General features: G+C 40.0%; 1 protein-coding gene across 1 annotated transcript in view; it reads left to right on the forward strand.

Moving 5' to 3' along the window:
- Positions 1 to 16922, forward strand: part of LOC140487939 (uncharacterized bromodomain-containing protein 10-like) — a 99916-nt gene that overhangs the window by 67726 nt on the left and 15268 nt on the right. Inside the window, exons 5-7 of the mRNA XM_072587389.1 lie at positions 7507 to 7596; positions 13353 to 13468; positions 16481 to 16665. Of these exons, the coding sequence (XP_072443490.1) occupies positions 7507 to 7596; positions 13353 to 13468; positions 16481 to 16665 (391 nt within the window). The remainder of the gene's footprint in view (positions 1 to 7506; positions 7597 to 13352; positions 13469 to 16480; positions 16666 to 16922) is intronic.

Genomic DNA, 16922 nt, shown 5'->3' on the forward strand with positions numbered 1-16922 from the left:
TGTTGCGGGAGCTTCTGCATCCTGCATCCTACATCCCGTTAGCCCACTTGTCTAGGTCAACAATACTGTCCCAGCACCATCCGTACAGCTGTAACAACCTCCGAGCAAGGTATGCCCTCTACCGGTGGGACTTCTCTACTCTCCTGGACGCCACTACTAGTCGGTACCTACCGGTCGACTGGGAATGCTGGTTCATTAGCATGTGCTCTCTACCGGTGGGGCTTTTTACCCTCCCGGCTACCTCTACTGACCCAACGCTTCCCGATAGGCTCAGAAACCTACCTCTAGCTCGGTGTGCTCTCGACCGGTGGGACTGCTTCCCCTCCCAGCTACCACACTTAATAACCGGTTTAGGGCGGGGCTTTTGATACAAGGCACTACCTTGTCCTTTGGCTGTTCCAGCACAAGCAGCAGATTCTTACAGCAGAAAATGCAGTTATTCTCCACAGACATGCACTTAAAATTTAACTCATTACTGTAGCAAATTAGACATTACAATCGGTATACCCTTAAAACTGTGTCCTTGGTCCGGTCTGACGCTTCCCATTTGCAGTTACAAATTGGTTCTTAACCTGGCCCCGATCATGGTCTTTGACCAGGCACCAGTAATAAGACCCCCTACTCGTTGCGCCATTTGTTGTTGGGAAAAACACCAGTCTCGGAGTCAGAATCAGGGTTCAATGACAGAGTTTATTGCACAAGGAAATACCCGAACTCCGGGGAACGAGAGAGACAGCAACAGTGGTCAGCTGCGAGTCTTCTCTCGACCCAGAGCACATGTCAAGAAACATTTATATATCTTGTGATACAGTAGGTCAGTGATGAGATTATTGTCTTTGTAACATGGTTTGTTTATGGCAGTCATTGCAGAATCATTGATAGTTTTGATACAGTCTTTGTCAGTTCCAGCGCAGCCTTTGTTAATTTCCACGTGGTCATTGTCAGTTTCAATGTCGGCACGGAAATCCATTGCTGTAGTAATGGGCACTAATCGCTCTTCCTGAGAAGGATGATTAGTGCAGCCCTGGTTATTAGCATTTCATATTGAGTCTGTATCAAGCTGTTAGCATTTCTGTAATAAGTGTTGGCTGGCCCCAGACACTTTGGCGGGCAATGTTCGTTACTCATGTGTATTCTCTACCCCACCTGCCTTAAACTAATCAACTGGGTTGTGAGTGCATTGTGCTGGCATTCTGGTGGCCCCAGGCAGTGTCTATATCTGCTCTGCTATCTCTTTCCATATTGTGATCCGGTGGCCATCTTGTGTGTTAAGTTGGCCAACTGATGGCTCAGTGGCCATCTTGTGTGTCCATGTGCCTAGTATTACCCTGCCCCATGCCATCTCCCCCTTCGATCATGAGATAAATAATTTATGGCAAAAGTTTACAGTGTGATGCAACTGAAATTATTTATTGAAAATGATCTGGATTGTTTTAAGTCTCTCATCTGTTAGAATGACCATGTTGGTTTCAGTTCTTTAATTTGTAATTTCCAGAACATTTTCGAAGTTACATTCTCAAGTGAATTTTAACAATAGGTGCCATGTCAGCTCAGATAATGCATTGAAGGTGTGAGGTGCCCTGTGTGAGACTGTCTGTGCCCCAATGTTCGGACTGATTCTGTTTCTAAAAAAAGGATTAACGGAATCTTAGATTTTTTCATTCAGTTTTTGAGCAAAATAAAATGTAATTCTGCAAGTACAAATTCACCCCACAAACTGTGTGTGTGTGTGTGTGTGTTTGGGGGGGGAGGGTGTGAAGTGTCTGTGAGAGTTTGTGTGTGAGCGTATGAAAGAGAGTCTGCGTGAGTGTATGGGTCTATAAGAGTGTGTGCGTCGTGTGTGTGCAGTGCAGTGGGGTCGCCTGTAATGTGACCTGAACCCATGTTCCTAGTTGAGGCCATCCTCATAGGTACCAAACTTGGCTATTAGCCTCTGCTTGGCCACTTTGCATTGTTGCCTGTCCCGAAGTCCGCCTTGGAGTATAGTCACCTGAAGGTCCGAAGTCGAATGTCCCAAGTTCACTGTTGTGCTCTCCAATTGGGAGGGAACACTCCTGGCTGGTGATTGTGGTGTTGTGTCCATTCTTCCATTGCCATAGCGTCTGCTTGGTCTCGCCAATGTACCATGCCTCAGGGCATCCTTGCCTGCAGCGTATGAGATAGATAATGTTGGACAAGTCACATGAGTACATGCGACATAACATGATGGGTGGTGTCCCCATGTGTAAGGGTGGTATCTGTGTCGATACTCTGATACATCTTGCAGCATCTACCGTGACAGGGTTGTATGGTGTTGTCCTGATAGCTGGGCAGTTTAATAAGTTTGAAGTTTGGTGAATGTTTAAAGGCGAGAAGTGGAGGCCTGAGGAATGTCTTGGCGAAATGCTCATCCTCATCAATAATGATTTGTAGGCTGTGAAGAACATGCAGTAGTTTTTTGGCTTCTGGGAAGTATTGGACAACAAAGGGTTACCTGTCGGTTGCAGCTCGTGTCGGTCTTCTGAGGAGGTCATTACGGTTTCTCACAGTGCCACGTCAGAACTGGTGGTTGATGAGTTGAGCATTGTACCCCATTTTTATGAGGGCAACCTTGAGTACTTCCAAGTGCCTGTCACATTCCTCCTCATCTGAACAGATCATGTTTATGCATAGAGCTTGTCCATAGGGGGTGGCTGCTTTAATATGTTTCAGGTGGAAGCTGGACAAGTGTAGCATCATGAGGTTATCCATGGGTTTGCGGTAGAATGAGGTGCTGAGGTGCCCATCCTTGATAGAGATGCATGTGTCCAAGAATGAGACAGACACTAAAAAGTAGTCCATGGTGAGTGTGGTGGTGAGATGAAACTCGTTGATATCACTGTGTAGTTGTTTCAATGACTCCTCGCCATGGGTCCGGAGGAAGAAAATGTTATCAATGTACCTGGTGTGTACTCTTGGTTGGTGGTCCTGCATAGAAGAAAAGTCTTGTTCAAAGCTGTGCATGAAAATGTTGGCACATTGGGGTGCAAACTTGGTCCCAATGGCTGTTCCGTGTGTCTGGATGAAGAACTGGTTGTCAAAGGTGAAAAAGTGATTGAACATAAAGCAGATAAGTAGTAGGATGGCGCTTGGAGATTGGCAGTTGGTGCTGAGTATGAAAGCTGTTGCCGTGACGCCATCGTTGTGGGGGATATTGGTGTAGATTGCTGAAACGCCCATTCGGACGAGGAATGTTCTCTATTCGACTGGTCCGTGGGTGCTGAGTTTATGTAAGAAATTTGTCGTGTCGCGACCGAAGCTGCGGGTCCCCGTACAATGGGTTTCAAGATAGAGTCATAGAGTTATAGAGATGTACAGCATGGAAACAGACCCTTCGGTCCAATCCATCCATGCTGACCAGATATCCCAACCCAATCTAGTCCCACCTGCCAGCACCCGGCCCATATCCCTCCAAACCCTTCCTATTCATATACACATCCAAATGCCTCTTAAATGTTGCAATTGTACCAGCTTCCACCACATCCTCTGGTAGCTCATTCCATACACGTACCACCCTCTGCGTGAAAAAGTTGCCCCTTGGGTCTCTTTTATATCTTTCCCCTCTCACCCTAAACCTATGCCCTCTAGTTCTGGACTCCCCAACCCCAGGGAAAAGACTTTGTCTATTTATCCTATCCATGCCCCTCATAATTTTGTAAACCTCTAAAAGGTCTCCCCTCAGCCTCCAACATCCAGCCCCAGCCAGGGAATACAGCACCAGCCTATTCAGCCTCTCCCTGTAGCTCAGATCCTCCAACCCTGGCAACATCCTTGTGAATCTTTTTTGAACCCTTTCAAGTTTCACAACATCTTTCCGATAGGAAGGAGACCAGAATTGCATGCAATATTCCAACAGTGGCCAAACCAATGTCCTGTACAGCCGCAACATGACCTCCCAACTCCTGTACTCAATACTCTGACCAATAAAGGAAAGCATACCAAACGCCGCCTTCACTATCCTTATCTACCTGCGACTCCACTTTCAAGGAGCTATGAACCTGCACTCCAAGGTCTCTTTGTTTAGCAATACTCCCTGGGATCTCACCATTAAGTGTATAAGTCCTGCTAAGATTTGCTTTCCCAAAATGCAGCACCTCGCATTTATCTGAATTAAACTCCATCTGCCACTTCTCAGTCCATTGGCCCATCTGGTCCAGATCCTGTTGTAATCTGAGGTAACCCTCTTCACTGTCCATTACACCTCCAATTTTGGTGTCATCTGCAAACTTACTAACTGTACCTCTTATGCTCTCATCCAAATCATTTATGTAGATGACAAAAAGTAGAGGGCCCAGCACAGATCCTTGTGTCACTCCACTGGTCACAAGCCTCCAGTCTGAAAAACAACCCTCCACCACCACCCTCTGGTTTCTACCTTTGAGCCAGTTCTGTATCCAAATGGCTAGTTTTCCCTGTATTCCATGAGATCTAACCATGCTAATCAGTCTCCCATGGGGAACCTTGTCGAACGCCTTACTGAAGTCCATATAGTTCATATCTACTGCTCTGCCCTCATCACTCTTCTTTGTTACTTCTTCAAAAAACTCAATCAAGTTTGTGAGACATGATTTCCCACGCACAAAGCCATGTTCACTATCCTGTATCAGTCCTTGCCTTTCCAAATACATGTACATCCTGTCCCTCAGGATTCCCTCCAACAACTTGCCCACCACCGGTCTATAGTCCCCTGGCTTGTCTTTACTGCCCTTCTTAAACAGTAGCACCACGTTTGCCCACCTCCATTCTTCCGGCACCTCACCTGTGACTATCGATGTTACAAATATCTCAGTAATCACTTCTCTAGCTTCCCACAGAGTTCCCGGGTACACCTGATCAGGTCCTGGGGATTTATCCACCTTTAACCGTTTCAAGACATCCAGCACTTCCTCCTCTGTAATCTGGACATTTTGCAAGATGTCACTGTCTATTTCCCTACAGTCTATATCTTCCATATCCTTTTCCACAGTAAATACTGATGCAAAATATTCATTTAGTATCTCCCCTATTTTCTGTGGCTCCACACAAAGGCCGCCTTGCTGATCTTTGAGGGGCCCTATTCTCTCCCTAGGTACCCTTTTGTCCTTAATGTATTTGTAAAAACCCTTTGGATTCTCCTTAATTCTATTTGCCAAAGCTACCTCATGTCCCCTTTTTGCCCTCCTGATTTCCCTCTTAAGTATACTCCTACTTCCTTTATACTCTTCTAAGGATTCACTTGATCTGTCCTGTCTATACTTGACATATGCTTCCTTTTTTCTTAACCAAACCCTCAATTTCTTTAGTCATCCAGCATTCCCTATACCTACCAGCCTTCCCTTTCACCCTGATAGGAATATACTTTCTCTGGATTCTTGTTAGCTCATTTCTGAAGGCTTCCTATTTTCAGGCGAACATCTGCCTCCAATCAGCTTTCGAAAGTTCTTGCCTAATACCATCAAAATTGGCCTTTCTCCAATTTAGAACTTCAACCTTTAGATCTGGTCTATCCTTTTCCATCACTATTTTATAAATTAATAGGCCTTGACATAGCCAGAGAGGTTCTCACACAGCGTCCCACTGTTTGATGCGATGTGGTGTCCTGATGTGTTGGCTTTGCATATCTTCGAAAGGCAGTAGAAGTTGCCTACACGAGAAGTATGTGGGATGAGGGCGTCCAGAGAACTCTGAAGGACTGGATCCAAAGTACTGATCAATGTGTTTAGTTCATGGGTGTGCTGTTTGGTCGAATCGGCCGGTAGTTCCTGTAGTGTTCCTGGTTGTTCAGTTGTCGGTGCACTTCTTTGCAGTAATCTGTTCTATTCTGATTAATGATGGCTCCCCCTTTATCTGCTGGTTTGATGACAATGTTGTGAATGGTTTTGAGAGCCTGGATGGCATTGCGTTGTGACTGGGTGATGTTCTACTCTATCTTGTGGTTGCGGTTGATGAATCTGGCATTTATATAATTCCTGACAGCTTGAGCATACATGTCAAGCCCAGGGGAAAGGCCCTGTGGTGGGGTCCAATTTGACTCCTCCTTTAGTCGCCCCTCTACAGATCCCTTTGATGACTGTTCTGGTTCATTGGTGGGCTCATTGCGATCACTGCTGGCATCTTGAAAGAATTCCCAGAGTCTCATTCATCTGAATTCCTCCATGTCTGCTGCAAGATGCAGAGGGCCCATTTTGGTGGTGGGGCAGAAATTGAGACCCCTGCTAAGAACTTCAATCTCTTTTGGTTGAAGGGTGTGGTCTGATAAATTGACTTCTACAGACCAACATGCTCATGCAGACCCCCGCCCCCCCCCCCCCCACCCCCATACACAAGCCCTCTCTCATACACTCTCACGTACACACCCCACACACGCACCCCTTTACACTTACATTCGCACGTATATACATACAGACTCTCGCAGACACACTCATTCCGCCCCCCCCCCACACACACACATACACACCCATATACATTTTGCTGAAAAACTGCATGAATCCATGAAAGATTCTGTAAATCCCTTTTGTAGAAATAGAATTGGTCTGAACATTGGGACACAGACAGCCTCACCCAGGATACTCACACCTTCAATGCATTATCTGAGTTGACATGGCACCTATTGTTCAAGTTCACTTGAAAATGCAATTTTTAAAAATGTTCTGGTAATTACATATGAAAGAACTGAAACAAAATTGGTCATTCTGAAAGATAAGAGACTTGACAAGCAATTCAGGTCTTTGTCAATATATAATTTCAGTTGCATCAAACTGTAAACTTTTGCTATAAATCGTGTCTTATGATCTTCTACTCTACAGTCACTTGATAAAGGAGCAGCACTCCAAAAGCTCGTGCTTCTAAATAGTGTTGGACTATAACCTGGTGTTGTGTGATTTTTAACATTGCCTCAGTCAGCATTTATGTACCTTGGGCTGGGCCTTGTTGGTCTTTGAGCACTGAGTACCTTGATGGATTGTGTCCTTATTACCTTTGTGTTTGTGCACTGCTCCCTGTCAATGATTCTAGGTTCACTGAAGTCAGCTTGAATTCCACTTTGACCTCCTTAACAAGGTCAGGTAACATTGAGAAAGGCTGCAAACCTATCTGGGGCATTCTTTGTGTACTGTGTAATTTAATACTTTAAGTAGTTTAGCTATCTGAAAGCACAGCTTGTGTTGATTTTTAAAATGAGTTTTGTTTCCTAATATTCGCAGTAATATATTATTTACTAATTTTCTTTCGGTTCAAAATTGACAAGTGTCCGTATACATGCTTTGTTAAACTTTTGATGTAATTATAATACTTTTTTCTGTTTAGTTTTCTTCACATTGCAAGTTCATTATTTTCAAATGCCAGATTTATTTCCATCAGAAACAAAACATGAAATGTAAGAAATTAGTTTGTGTAAAGTTGTAATTGTGCCAGTAACTCTAAGTGTGACTTGTATATTTTGTTCTTCATACAGCCTGATAAGAGCTCTTTTTGAAGTCAGTAATTTTTTATATTAAATTTCCCCCATAGCTCATTTGCACTAGTCTTGATGAACTCAGGGAACTCATTGCCAAAATGGAGGGAGAGCTAAAAGAACTGGAAAATAATAAGAAGAAATCTGTAAGTAATTGATCTGTTTGCTCTGGAACAAAACTTGAATGTCAAAGATGTTCCAACGAATTGTACTTCTGTTTTCTTCCCTTTTGGATGTTGCTGATTCAGAATGCTGGTTCATTTTCAATTATAAGTTGCATCAATTGGTGTGAAGTGTTTCTGGGCTTTGTCAAACATTACTTAGATATAGTAGTTTGAGCAGTTTAGAACTTAATTTACACTCCTCAAATACATCTTCAGCTTTTTTTCTGTAGAAGGAAACTATAGTGTATAATTACATATCTAAAATATGGCAGAACTCCAACTGCTGTCAGATTGTATTTTTAAATAATGCTGCCATTTTACATTGAAATGAAGCTTGAAAATCTCGTTCAGGCCTGTTGTCACACAGTGATCCCTTACCTCTGGCCAGAAGGCTTGGGTACAAGGCCTTCAGATGCATGATATAGCATATCCAAATAGACTGATTAAAACTATCTAAAGTTGCAGTTCTGAGCAAATCGTTTTTGGGACTAATAAGATTTGCTTGCTATATACCCCTCACAATTTATGAATTACTTTTCTTCAGTTTTAAACCCCTCCTTCCACTTGCACTTCTGGATCTCTGCTCAAATTGCCTTTGTTGCTTGCTTTTAGTTTTTCGAACCAAAGATTACCTTTGTTGTGTAGTTAACTAAAGTTCAGACACTCCCAGTTCCCTTGAAATTGATAAGAGAAACAAAGGCTAATTGATGAGCAGCCACACTGATGGTTGATGATTTGGAGCACAGCTCATAAGGAAAACTTGACAGTTTGCTAATAATAAATTGGGTGAGAGTGTTTTTTTAAAACTGTTGAGAACTGGTGAACTAGAGAGATCTGGGAAGTCATGGGGGTTAGGCTCAGAGCTGTTCAGTGTTGAAAAATATAAAGTCATAAAAGTAATGTCCGAAAATGAGCTGTGTGATTCTGAAGGATTTAAAGAATGATACAAAAGGTAGCGTTTTGCTCCATTATACTAGCTCTTCGTCAGAACTATTCAGTGAATTACATGTCCCTGTGTTTTTTTCTCCACAGCCTTACAATTATTTTTGGTTCAAGTACTTGCTCAATTTCCTTTTGAAAATAATTATTGAATCTATTTCCATTATCCTTTTAGATTATGACTTCAGATCATTATAACTCATGTTAAACAGATGTTGGTCTTTGTTTGATTCTAGTGTTTCTACTAGTTGCCTTAAATCCATCTCTCCTGGTTCCTCACTCTTTGCCACTTGGAGCAAGTTGAAAATTTCTTAGAATAAATAAAATAATTAACCTGTTCAGAGATGTTGTTACACACCTCTGGCACAAGTGGAGCTTGAACCCACATCTCCTTGTTCAGAGATAGAGGCACTACTACCACAAGCGGTCTTTTCTTTACTGAGATTGCTTTAATCAATCTGATTAAGTGCCACAAGGCCACACATCTTTACTCTGACAAAACTATTCATGATTTTAAACACCTGTGTCAAATCCCCAAACTTACTGTACTCAAAGAAGAGCAATCTCAACTTCTCCATTCCATATAAATAGACAATAGGTGCAGGAGTAGGCCATTCTGCCCTTTGAGCCTGCACCACCATTCAATATGATCATGACTGATGATCCTTAATCAGTATCCTGTTTCTGCCTTATCTCCATAACCCTTGATTCCACAATCCTTGAGAGCTCTATCCAACTCTTTCTTAAATGAATCCAGAGACTGGGCCTCCACTGCCCTCTGGGGCAGAACATTCCACACAGCCACCACTCTCTGGGTGAAGAAGTTTCTCCTCATCTCTGTCCTAAATGGTCTACCCTGTATTTTTAAGCTGTGTCCTCTGGTTCGTCACTCACCCATCAGCGGAAACATGTTTCCTGCCTCCAGAGTGTCCAATCCTTTAATAATCTTATATGTCTCAATCAGATCCCCTCTCGGTCTTCTAACCTCAAGGGTATACAAGCCCAGTCGCTCCAGTCTTTCAATAAAATCATATATTCCTGATAAGTCACCTCTTCAGGGCCTTGACATCATTCTGAAAGTACATTGCTCCATAATTGTGCAGACTAGTCTGCTGGGGCCAGTGTTCTTTGAAATTTTGCCATACCTCCCTTGCCTTTGTCCTCTTTGCAGTGATTATAAAGCCAAGGATTATGTTTAATTTTCTAACAGCCATCTCAATTTGTCTTGCCACCTTCAAAAGTTTGTCTATGTATACCCCCAGCATGTCTGTTTCTGAACCTCCATAAGAATGATACCAGGTGATTGATATTGCTCCTGCTCTTTCTACCAAAGCGTGTCACTTGAAGAATCAGTGATAGTCTTTATGAAGTGGGGCAGGAGTGAAGGAATTGAGGATTTTTGTGGAAAGTTCCTTAACTGAGAATGTAATTTTCAACAGTGGTGAAAAAGCAAATTAGGATTTTGAATCTTACAGTTTTGAGGTTAGAACAAGTATTCCAGAATCTAAGTGTGTTTTTTTAAAAGAAAACTTTTCATCTTGAAGAGTTCTATTAATTACTGAATATTGCCTTGGAGGGCATATTGACTATGGAAGAGTACAAAAGAGATCATATAGGTTCATAAATAGATTGGGCATGAGTTGTTGGACATAAGCCTTTCGTACAACTCAATTTAGTTAAGAGTATGAAGTATATTTGTACTGGAAGAAAACAGCTTTTTGTGACCTTATTAACGTTTTTAAGTCTTTCAAGGGGAGGTATAAACTGGATCTTAAAATGATATTCAGTGTTAATGCTGTCTGCATGGCAAAGGATATATTCTTTTGCCTATTTGCAAAGCAATAAATATTTGGAGTAGTCTGCACTGGATGTAAGAATAGTGCCATATATAAGAATTCCTGAGCTTCTCAAAACTGAGGTTTTAATAGAGGAGGTTACTATTATTGGGGCAAAACTTGTTGAGAATGAAATGCAAACAGAAAACAGTGGAGAACTCAACAAGTCTGTGGAGTGGCTGTTAACAGAAGAGTTGTGTTAGACTCGAAATTATATGTTTCCCTTTCTACAGATGCTGCCAGGCCTGTTGAGTTTCTCCATTTTAAGTTTGTACTTCAGATCTCGTGTTTAGTGTTTTACTTTCATTTTACAATGAACTGGACATTGAGCTAGATTGTCTTTCATTCAAAACAATATGACTTCACGTGATCTCGCTTGTGTCAGACTTGGACAGTAGATTGTATTTGCACTTATAACCTCTTCCAACTAACCAATATAGTTGGACTATAAGTTAGCTCACTTGGCTGAGCTGCTGGTTTGCGATAGTGGTGCTAAGAGCATGAGTTCAATTCATGTTACCCCTAAGATTACCATAGAGATCCTACTATCACAACCTTGCCAGAGGTATGGTACCTTCAGGTTTAACCGCCCTGAGCTGTCTCTAATGAGAGAAGCCCTCAGGTCCTTTGGGACTAAGACAACTTTACCCATAGTTGGATTGTAGGTGTTGACTTTTCCATTTGTCTGTAATTTCACTATAATTTCTGTAGTTTCTCATTGCCCTTCATTTTGAATCCTACGTTAGTAAATAAACCTAATGAACTATTTAACTTACCTGGTAGCTGCTTGTGTTTTTATATACTGAAAGATTAAGTACATTTGACTCTTTCCGGGTTATAGTCCAACAGGTTTAGATGGAAGCAGTAGCTTTCGGAGCACTGCAGATGGTTGTGGAGTAGACAATTATAAGAGACAGAATTTATAGCAAAATTTTACAGTGTGATGTAACTGAAATTGTACATTTAAAAGCACCTTGAGTGTTTGTAAAGTCTCTCATCTGTTAGAATGACCATGTTAGTTTCACTTCTTTCATATGTAAATCACAAAACTTTTTTCAGAAGTTACATTCTCAGGTGAACTGTAATAATTGGTGTCAGCCCAGATAATGTGTTGAAAGTGTTAGCCCCCTGTGCGCTGCTGTCTGTGCCATAATGTTTAGACTGATTCTAATCTTTAAAAATGAATTAACAGAATCTTACATGGATTTGTGCAGTTTTTGAGCAAAGTACAATGTAACTCTGCAAGTACAAATTCACCCCACAAACGTATGTGTGTACGTATACATGTGGGTGTTTGTGTGTGTGTGCGCGTGCATGTGTGTGTAGGGGATAGGGGGGCTGAGAGTATCAGAGAGTGAGTGTGTGTGTATGTGTAAAGGGTCTAAGTCTGTGAGAGAAGAGGCTATGGCAAGGGATGAATGGGCACCACACACCAGTCAACAGACAGGAGTGTTCCTTCCCAGTTGGAGAACACTTCAGCAGTCCAGGACATTCGACCTCGGACTTTCAGGTAACCATCCTCCAAGGCGGACTTCGAGACAGGCAGCAGCGCAAAGTCGCCGAGTAGAGGCTGATAGCTAAGTTCGGTAACCATAGGGAGGGCCTCAACCAGGACCTTGGGTTCATGTCACACTACAGGTGACCATCATTGAACTATACACACACACAGATACTTGCAGAGTTACATTGTACTTTACTCAAAAACTACACGAATCCATGTAAGATTCTGTTAATTCATTTTTTAAATTAGAATCAGTCTAAACATTATGGCACAGCCAGCAGCACACAGGGGGCTAACTCCTTCAACACATTATCTGGGCTGACACCAATTGTTAAAGTTAACCCTAGAATGTAACTTTTAAAAAAAGGTTTTGTGATTTACCTCTGAAAGAAGTGAAACTAACATGGTCATTCTAACAAATGAGAGACTTAACCAACAATCAAGGTATTTTTCAATGTATAATTTCAATCACATCACACTGTAAACTCTTGCTACAAATTCTGTGTCTTACAATTGAATACTCTACAACCGCCTGATGAAGGAGCAGCCCTCTGAATGTTAGTGCTTCCAATTAAACCTGTTGGACTATAACCTGGTGTTGTGTGATTTTTAACTTTGTACACCCCAGTACAACACCGGCATCTCCAAATCTTGACTTTTTCCAGTATCATGAGTCAGTTACTAAACCTATGCTGACTTATAAGATAGGATTCTGAATCTCAAAGTGTGAAGCTCACTCTAGTGGAGTCAGAGAACGCTGGGAGAAAAGCAAGGCATGAACAAAATCGTAACCATGGGGAATTGGTTTGCACGCTATTTTTTCACTTTGCTGATCTAGATATAAATTTAGCTTCCACTGATGAGTTAAAACTTTGTTTAATTCTGTCCTTCTATACTAAATTATTTCTGTAACCTCAGATCATTTGCTGCACCTCTTGACACAAAGTCAGCACTTCTTTGCAGTTGATCTTGCTCACTGTCATGCTTGGCTGGTGTCAGAAATAAAACTCAGATGTGCTTTGGCAAAGGCTATTAACAATTTGGGGTTCATTTGTATTTGTGTTGTATTCTTGACATTGGAATATTTGATTCCCTAGGAGCACAAGGTGAGAATTGAACCATTCTCTAATTATAGAAGTTCTCTAGACAGTTAAGGAAAAATTAATTTATAATGCAAAAAGGTTAATTGCAATAATTAGTAAATTTATGAATATGTTCCTCATTACTCTTTGAAATGCTATTGTGCCCAAAAGTTAATGGTGTGCAGTTTAGAAATAAACTTTAATTTAAAAAAAATGTAGAGATGCAGTACAGAGAAATACAGATTAGTAAATCAGAAATGTCAGTTCAAATATTCTAAAGCATTAGGTGTCAAAAGGTGAGCTTGTCGAGTCATGATAGAATGTTGGCGTTATGAGTTAATTATTATTGTATAATGTGAGAATCATCTTTTTTATCTACAGGAAAAATGGTTTTACAGACGACAAGCTTTAAAAGATTTGCATGGTACCCTAGGACGACTGTTGAATGAATTGTTGCCATGGGAACAAAAACTAATCAAAGCCCATCAGAGAAATCGGTAATTTTTGTCCTGGTGTTCCTTTTGTCCTCCTGTCTTCACCTTTTCTAGCAGTCTTAGAAGATAATTAATCAGGCTGAGGAGAACTTTCACATATTTTTGTCTTCATAGAACCATCATATGTTGCAGCATAGAAACAGATTTCTTCTCGAGTATTGTTGTTCTCCACTCCATTTAATCCATCCTCCTTCCCATTTCCCAAACTATTCAATATTATTTCTCAAGCAGTTATTTTTTGTTCTGAGAGAATGCATTGTCTCTGCTTTAGTAACAGTTTGTGGGTGCATTAATTCCACTTTCTTAGAAAAACATATTTCTAGTCTCCAATTTAATTGTTTTTGTGGTCATCTCAAATTTCAACAACATACCTCTGAAATTCTTGTCCTGCAACAGTATCCATATATGTACATTAATTTCAAAGTAGGCAATAATAATCAGGATGGAAATTTTTGCTGATTCAAACCTTTGAAAGTCACTTCTGTAATAGCAACAGCACATTAACGTAATGTCCCAAGACATTTCATGCAAAAGAATTATAAAATATATTTTGATGTTGAACCGCAAAGCAATATTAGGGCAAATCACAAAGGTGGGAAGGTTTAAAGTAGGAATTCAAGAATGTTTAAAATTGTAGAGACTCCAGTGATCAGAATTAGTTGAGTACAGATATTTTGGAGTTGTTGGGTTTAAGAAGAATATGGAAGTGCAGCAAAATTTGAAAAAGACAATGGTTTTGAATTTACCATTCTTTCTTAAAAGAAAGTCTGTATAGGTTTTTGAGCATATGGGGACTTGTGAATAGGGGACAAACTTTTAGCAGTCCTCCAGTTTAGAAAAGATTGAACATGAGATGCCAGCTAATAGTACCCCTGAAATCTACAGAGGTAATGTGCATGGATTTGGTTTCAGCAGCCAATCAGCTGAGGCAAGGCAGAGTGGGATGTGGAAATGTGATTGCCAGTTTATTTCTGGTTCAGATATAGTGCTCTGACTGCCAATAATCTGGTTTAGCCTTAGCCAGTTAGTGGGGAGAGGGATGAGTTAAAGTTAAGAGATTTGGGAAGATGATAATTGATGCTAGGTTGATTGCTAATTTGAAATCTGGGCTTGATCAATTTTTGTTAACCATAGGTATGAGGAGCTATGAATGAAATACATATGAAGTTAGAAAAGTGGAGTTCAGACCACAGGCCTTATCAGTCATGAACTTGTGGAATGACAGAGGAAGACTCAAAAGTCTGTACACCCCTTTTTCTCTTAAGTGATATATTTCTATGCCTTTTCCATTTGCATATTGTGTCACAGTGAGGCAACCTTCTGAAAGCAGTGAATGTTGCTCATGTAACCACTTAATGAAATAAAGAAATTGATACACAAAAATGTCAGCGTGTTGCAAAGAGCTTCTTAATCTTGACAGGCTGTGTTTGGTGTATTTGTTTACTTTGAGCATCCAATTTAAATTCTACACTCGGCTGATATCCTTGAATGATTTCCCAGTCAGCCCATGTAGTGTTTTAGAAAGTTGCCCAGCTTTAAATAGGAATGCTGTATCAAGAATATTTTGTAGATTTTTTTATGACATGGAAATTGCATCTCCAGGAACAGACCAACGTTTTAAAACTATTTTGTCTGAAATAATAGCGTGTACAATGATTCTGATGAATTAAGTGACAGACTGACAACCTGTTCAAATGTGGTCATTTCTCATTTTGCATTATACCATAAATTTTCAAATATTAACTTTTAAGTGTTGAGATATTTCTTTTATCTCAGTCAGTCTGGAAATGTAAATATTTATCTAATGAGCAAAGAATATTTGATGATTGTATTTGATAGTCATTGCTTTAAATTTACTTCTTATATAATACATGCAGTTTCTGTTAATAGAGCAAAGTTACAAATGTGTGTAAATTTGACTAATTAGTTGGTTTCTTGATATATTTTCAATTAATAAACACAACTATTAAGAATATTACCAAACATGTTAAGCAACTTTACTTCTATTACAGGATTGTAAATACAGCTTGTATATCATCTTAATTGTTTTAATGCATGCATCCTAACTTTAAGTGGACACCTTTAAATCTTTCCATAAATTATGTATTATATAGAAATAAATTCTATCTAAACAAATGAATGCTTGTTTTTAGTTCAAATAATGCTAGAGATTGTGGTGCTTGATGAAGGCAATATCCCAGAGCTATCACTAAATGCCAACTTTCTGGTGGTGGTTCTGGGTCACCCACTTGCAATTTTGAGATCTGTGAGCTGGTTAGGATTTCTGTACATTTTGTGGCATAATCTTATTCTTGCTTTTTAGAAATAGATTCCTGATAATGTTACATGCATTCTGAGGAATTGTTCCTTCAGGTTGAAGTACAGCATCATTTGTACTTCTACTGTAAAGAGTCAGTCAACTTTCCTGGACTTGTATTGCATAGAGGAAACCTATCGTGCCTGTGCATATCTAAGTTTTGTTGTGTTATGAAGATGTGTGAAATTTTTATAATTCAGGAAGAGCACTCATGCAAAAGGGTTGAGAAGCCCTGACTTAGAGAATGTTGATCTGACAAAATTATATCACAGACTATGTGCAATACGTAGGTTTGGGGAAATTGCAGCAAACATACATTTGATAAAGTGTTGTCCTGTTCATAAAAGATGTTAGACTGAGCCTGTGACATTAAAGGCCTCACTATACAAAGAGCAGGAAGTTCTCCTAACTTTTTGATCGCAACCCTTTCTTATTTTCAGAGGAAAACATAATCTTTATTTTGTCGTTGCTGTTTGTCAATTTTTACAATAATACCCTCTCATTTGCTTCTCATATTTTCCTGAACTCAATCATCATTGTTTGAAGATCTCAGATTGATATTTCATCTTCAACTTTGCGCTATGCATCTTTGTTTCTCAATTACCCACCTTTGTCGAAAACAAATGAATTATTTACATATTGACTAGCAATCTGAAAGTCTAATTAATAAAACTTCATTTTTAAAAAATCTTTTGAAGGGCTCGAATGAAGAAAGACTTTGATGACTTTAAAAAACAGCCGGACAATGATGTGTTCCTTAGAGACACCGTGCCTAGTGAAGAAGTGGATGGAGAGCTTATGAAAGACGTATGTCCAAATGAAGCAGGATCTTCAAATTTTGCTGACCATCAAGAAATAATTACAAAAGAATGCTTTGAAATAGGTATTTTAATCTTTTTAGCATTGAATTTAGATCAAATATAAGTCAAGCACAAAATTCATATGAACCACTTGTAGCGAAATTATTTAGCAGAATTCTGTTCCTTTTGTAAGTAATGACGGACCTTTGTGTAGTTATTTGGACTGAAAACATACATTAACAAAATTTGTACATCGTTCCAGATATGATAAATAGGGCTGTTGTAAAACTAAGAGGGTTTAAGTCCTATTACCTTGTATTCAATCTTAGAACCGTCTCAG

The sequence above is a fragment of the Chiloscyllium punctatum genome, chromosome 2 (genome assembly GCF_047496795.1).
Source record: "Chiloscyllium punctatum isolate Juve2018m chromosome 2, sChiPun1.3, whole genome shotgun sequence".
NCBI lineage: Eukaryota > Metazoa > Chordata > Chondrichthyes > Orectolobiformes > Hemiscylliidae > Chiloscyllium > Chiloscyllium punctatum.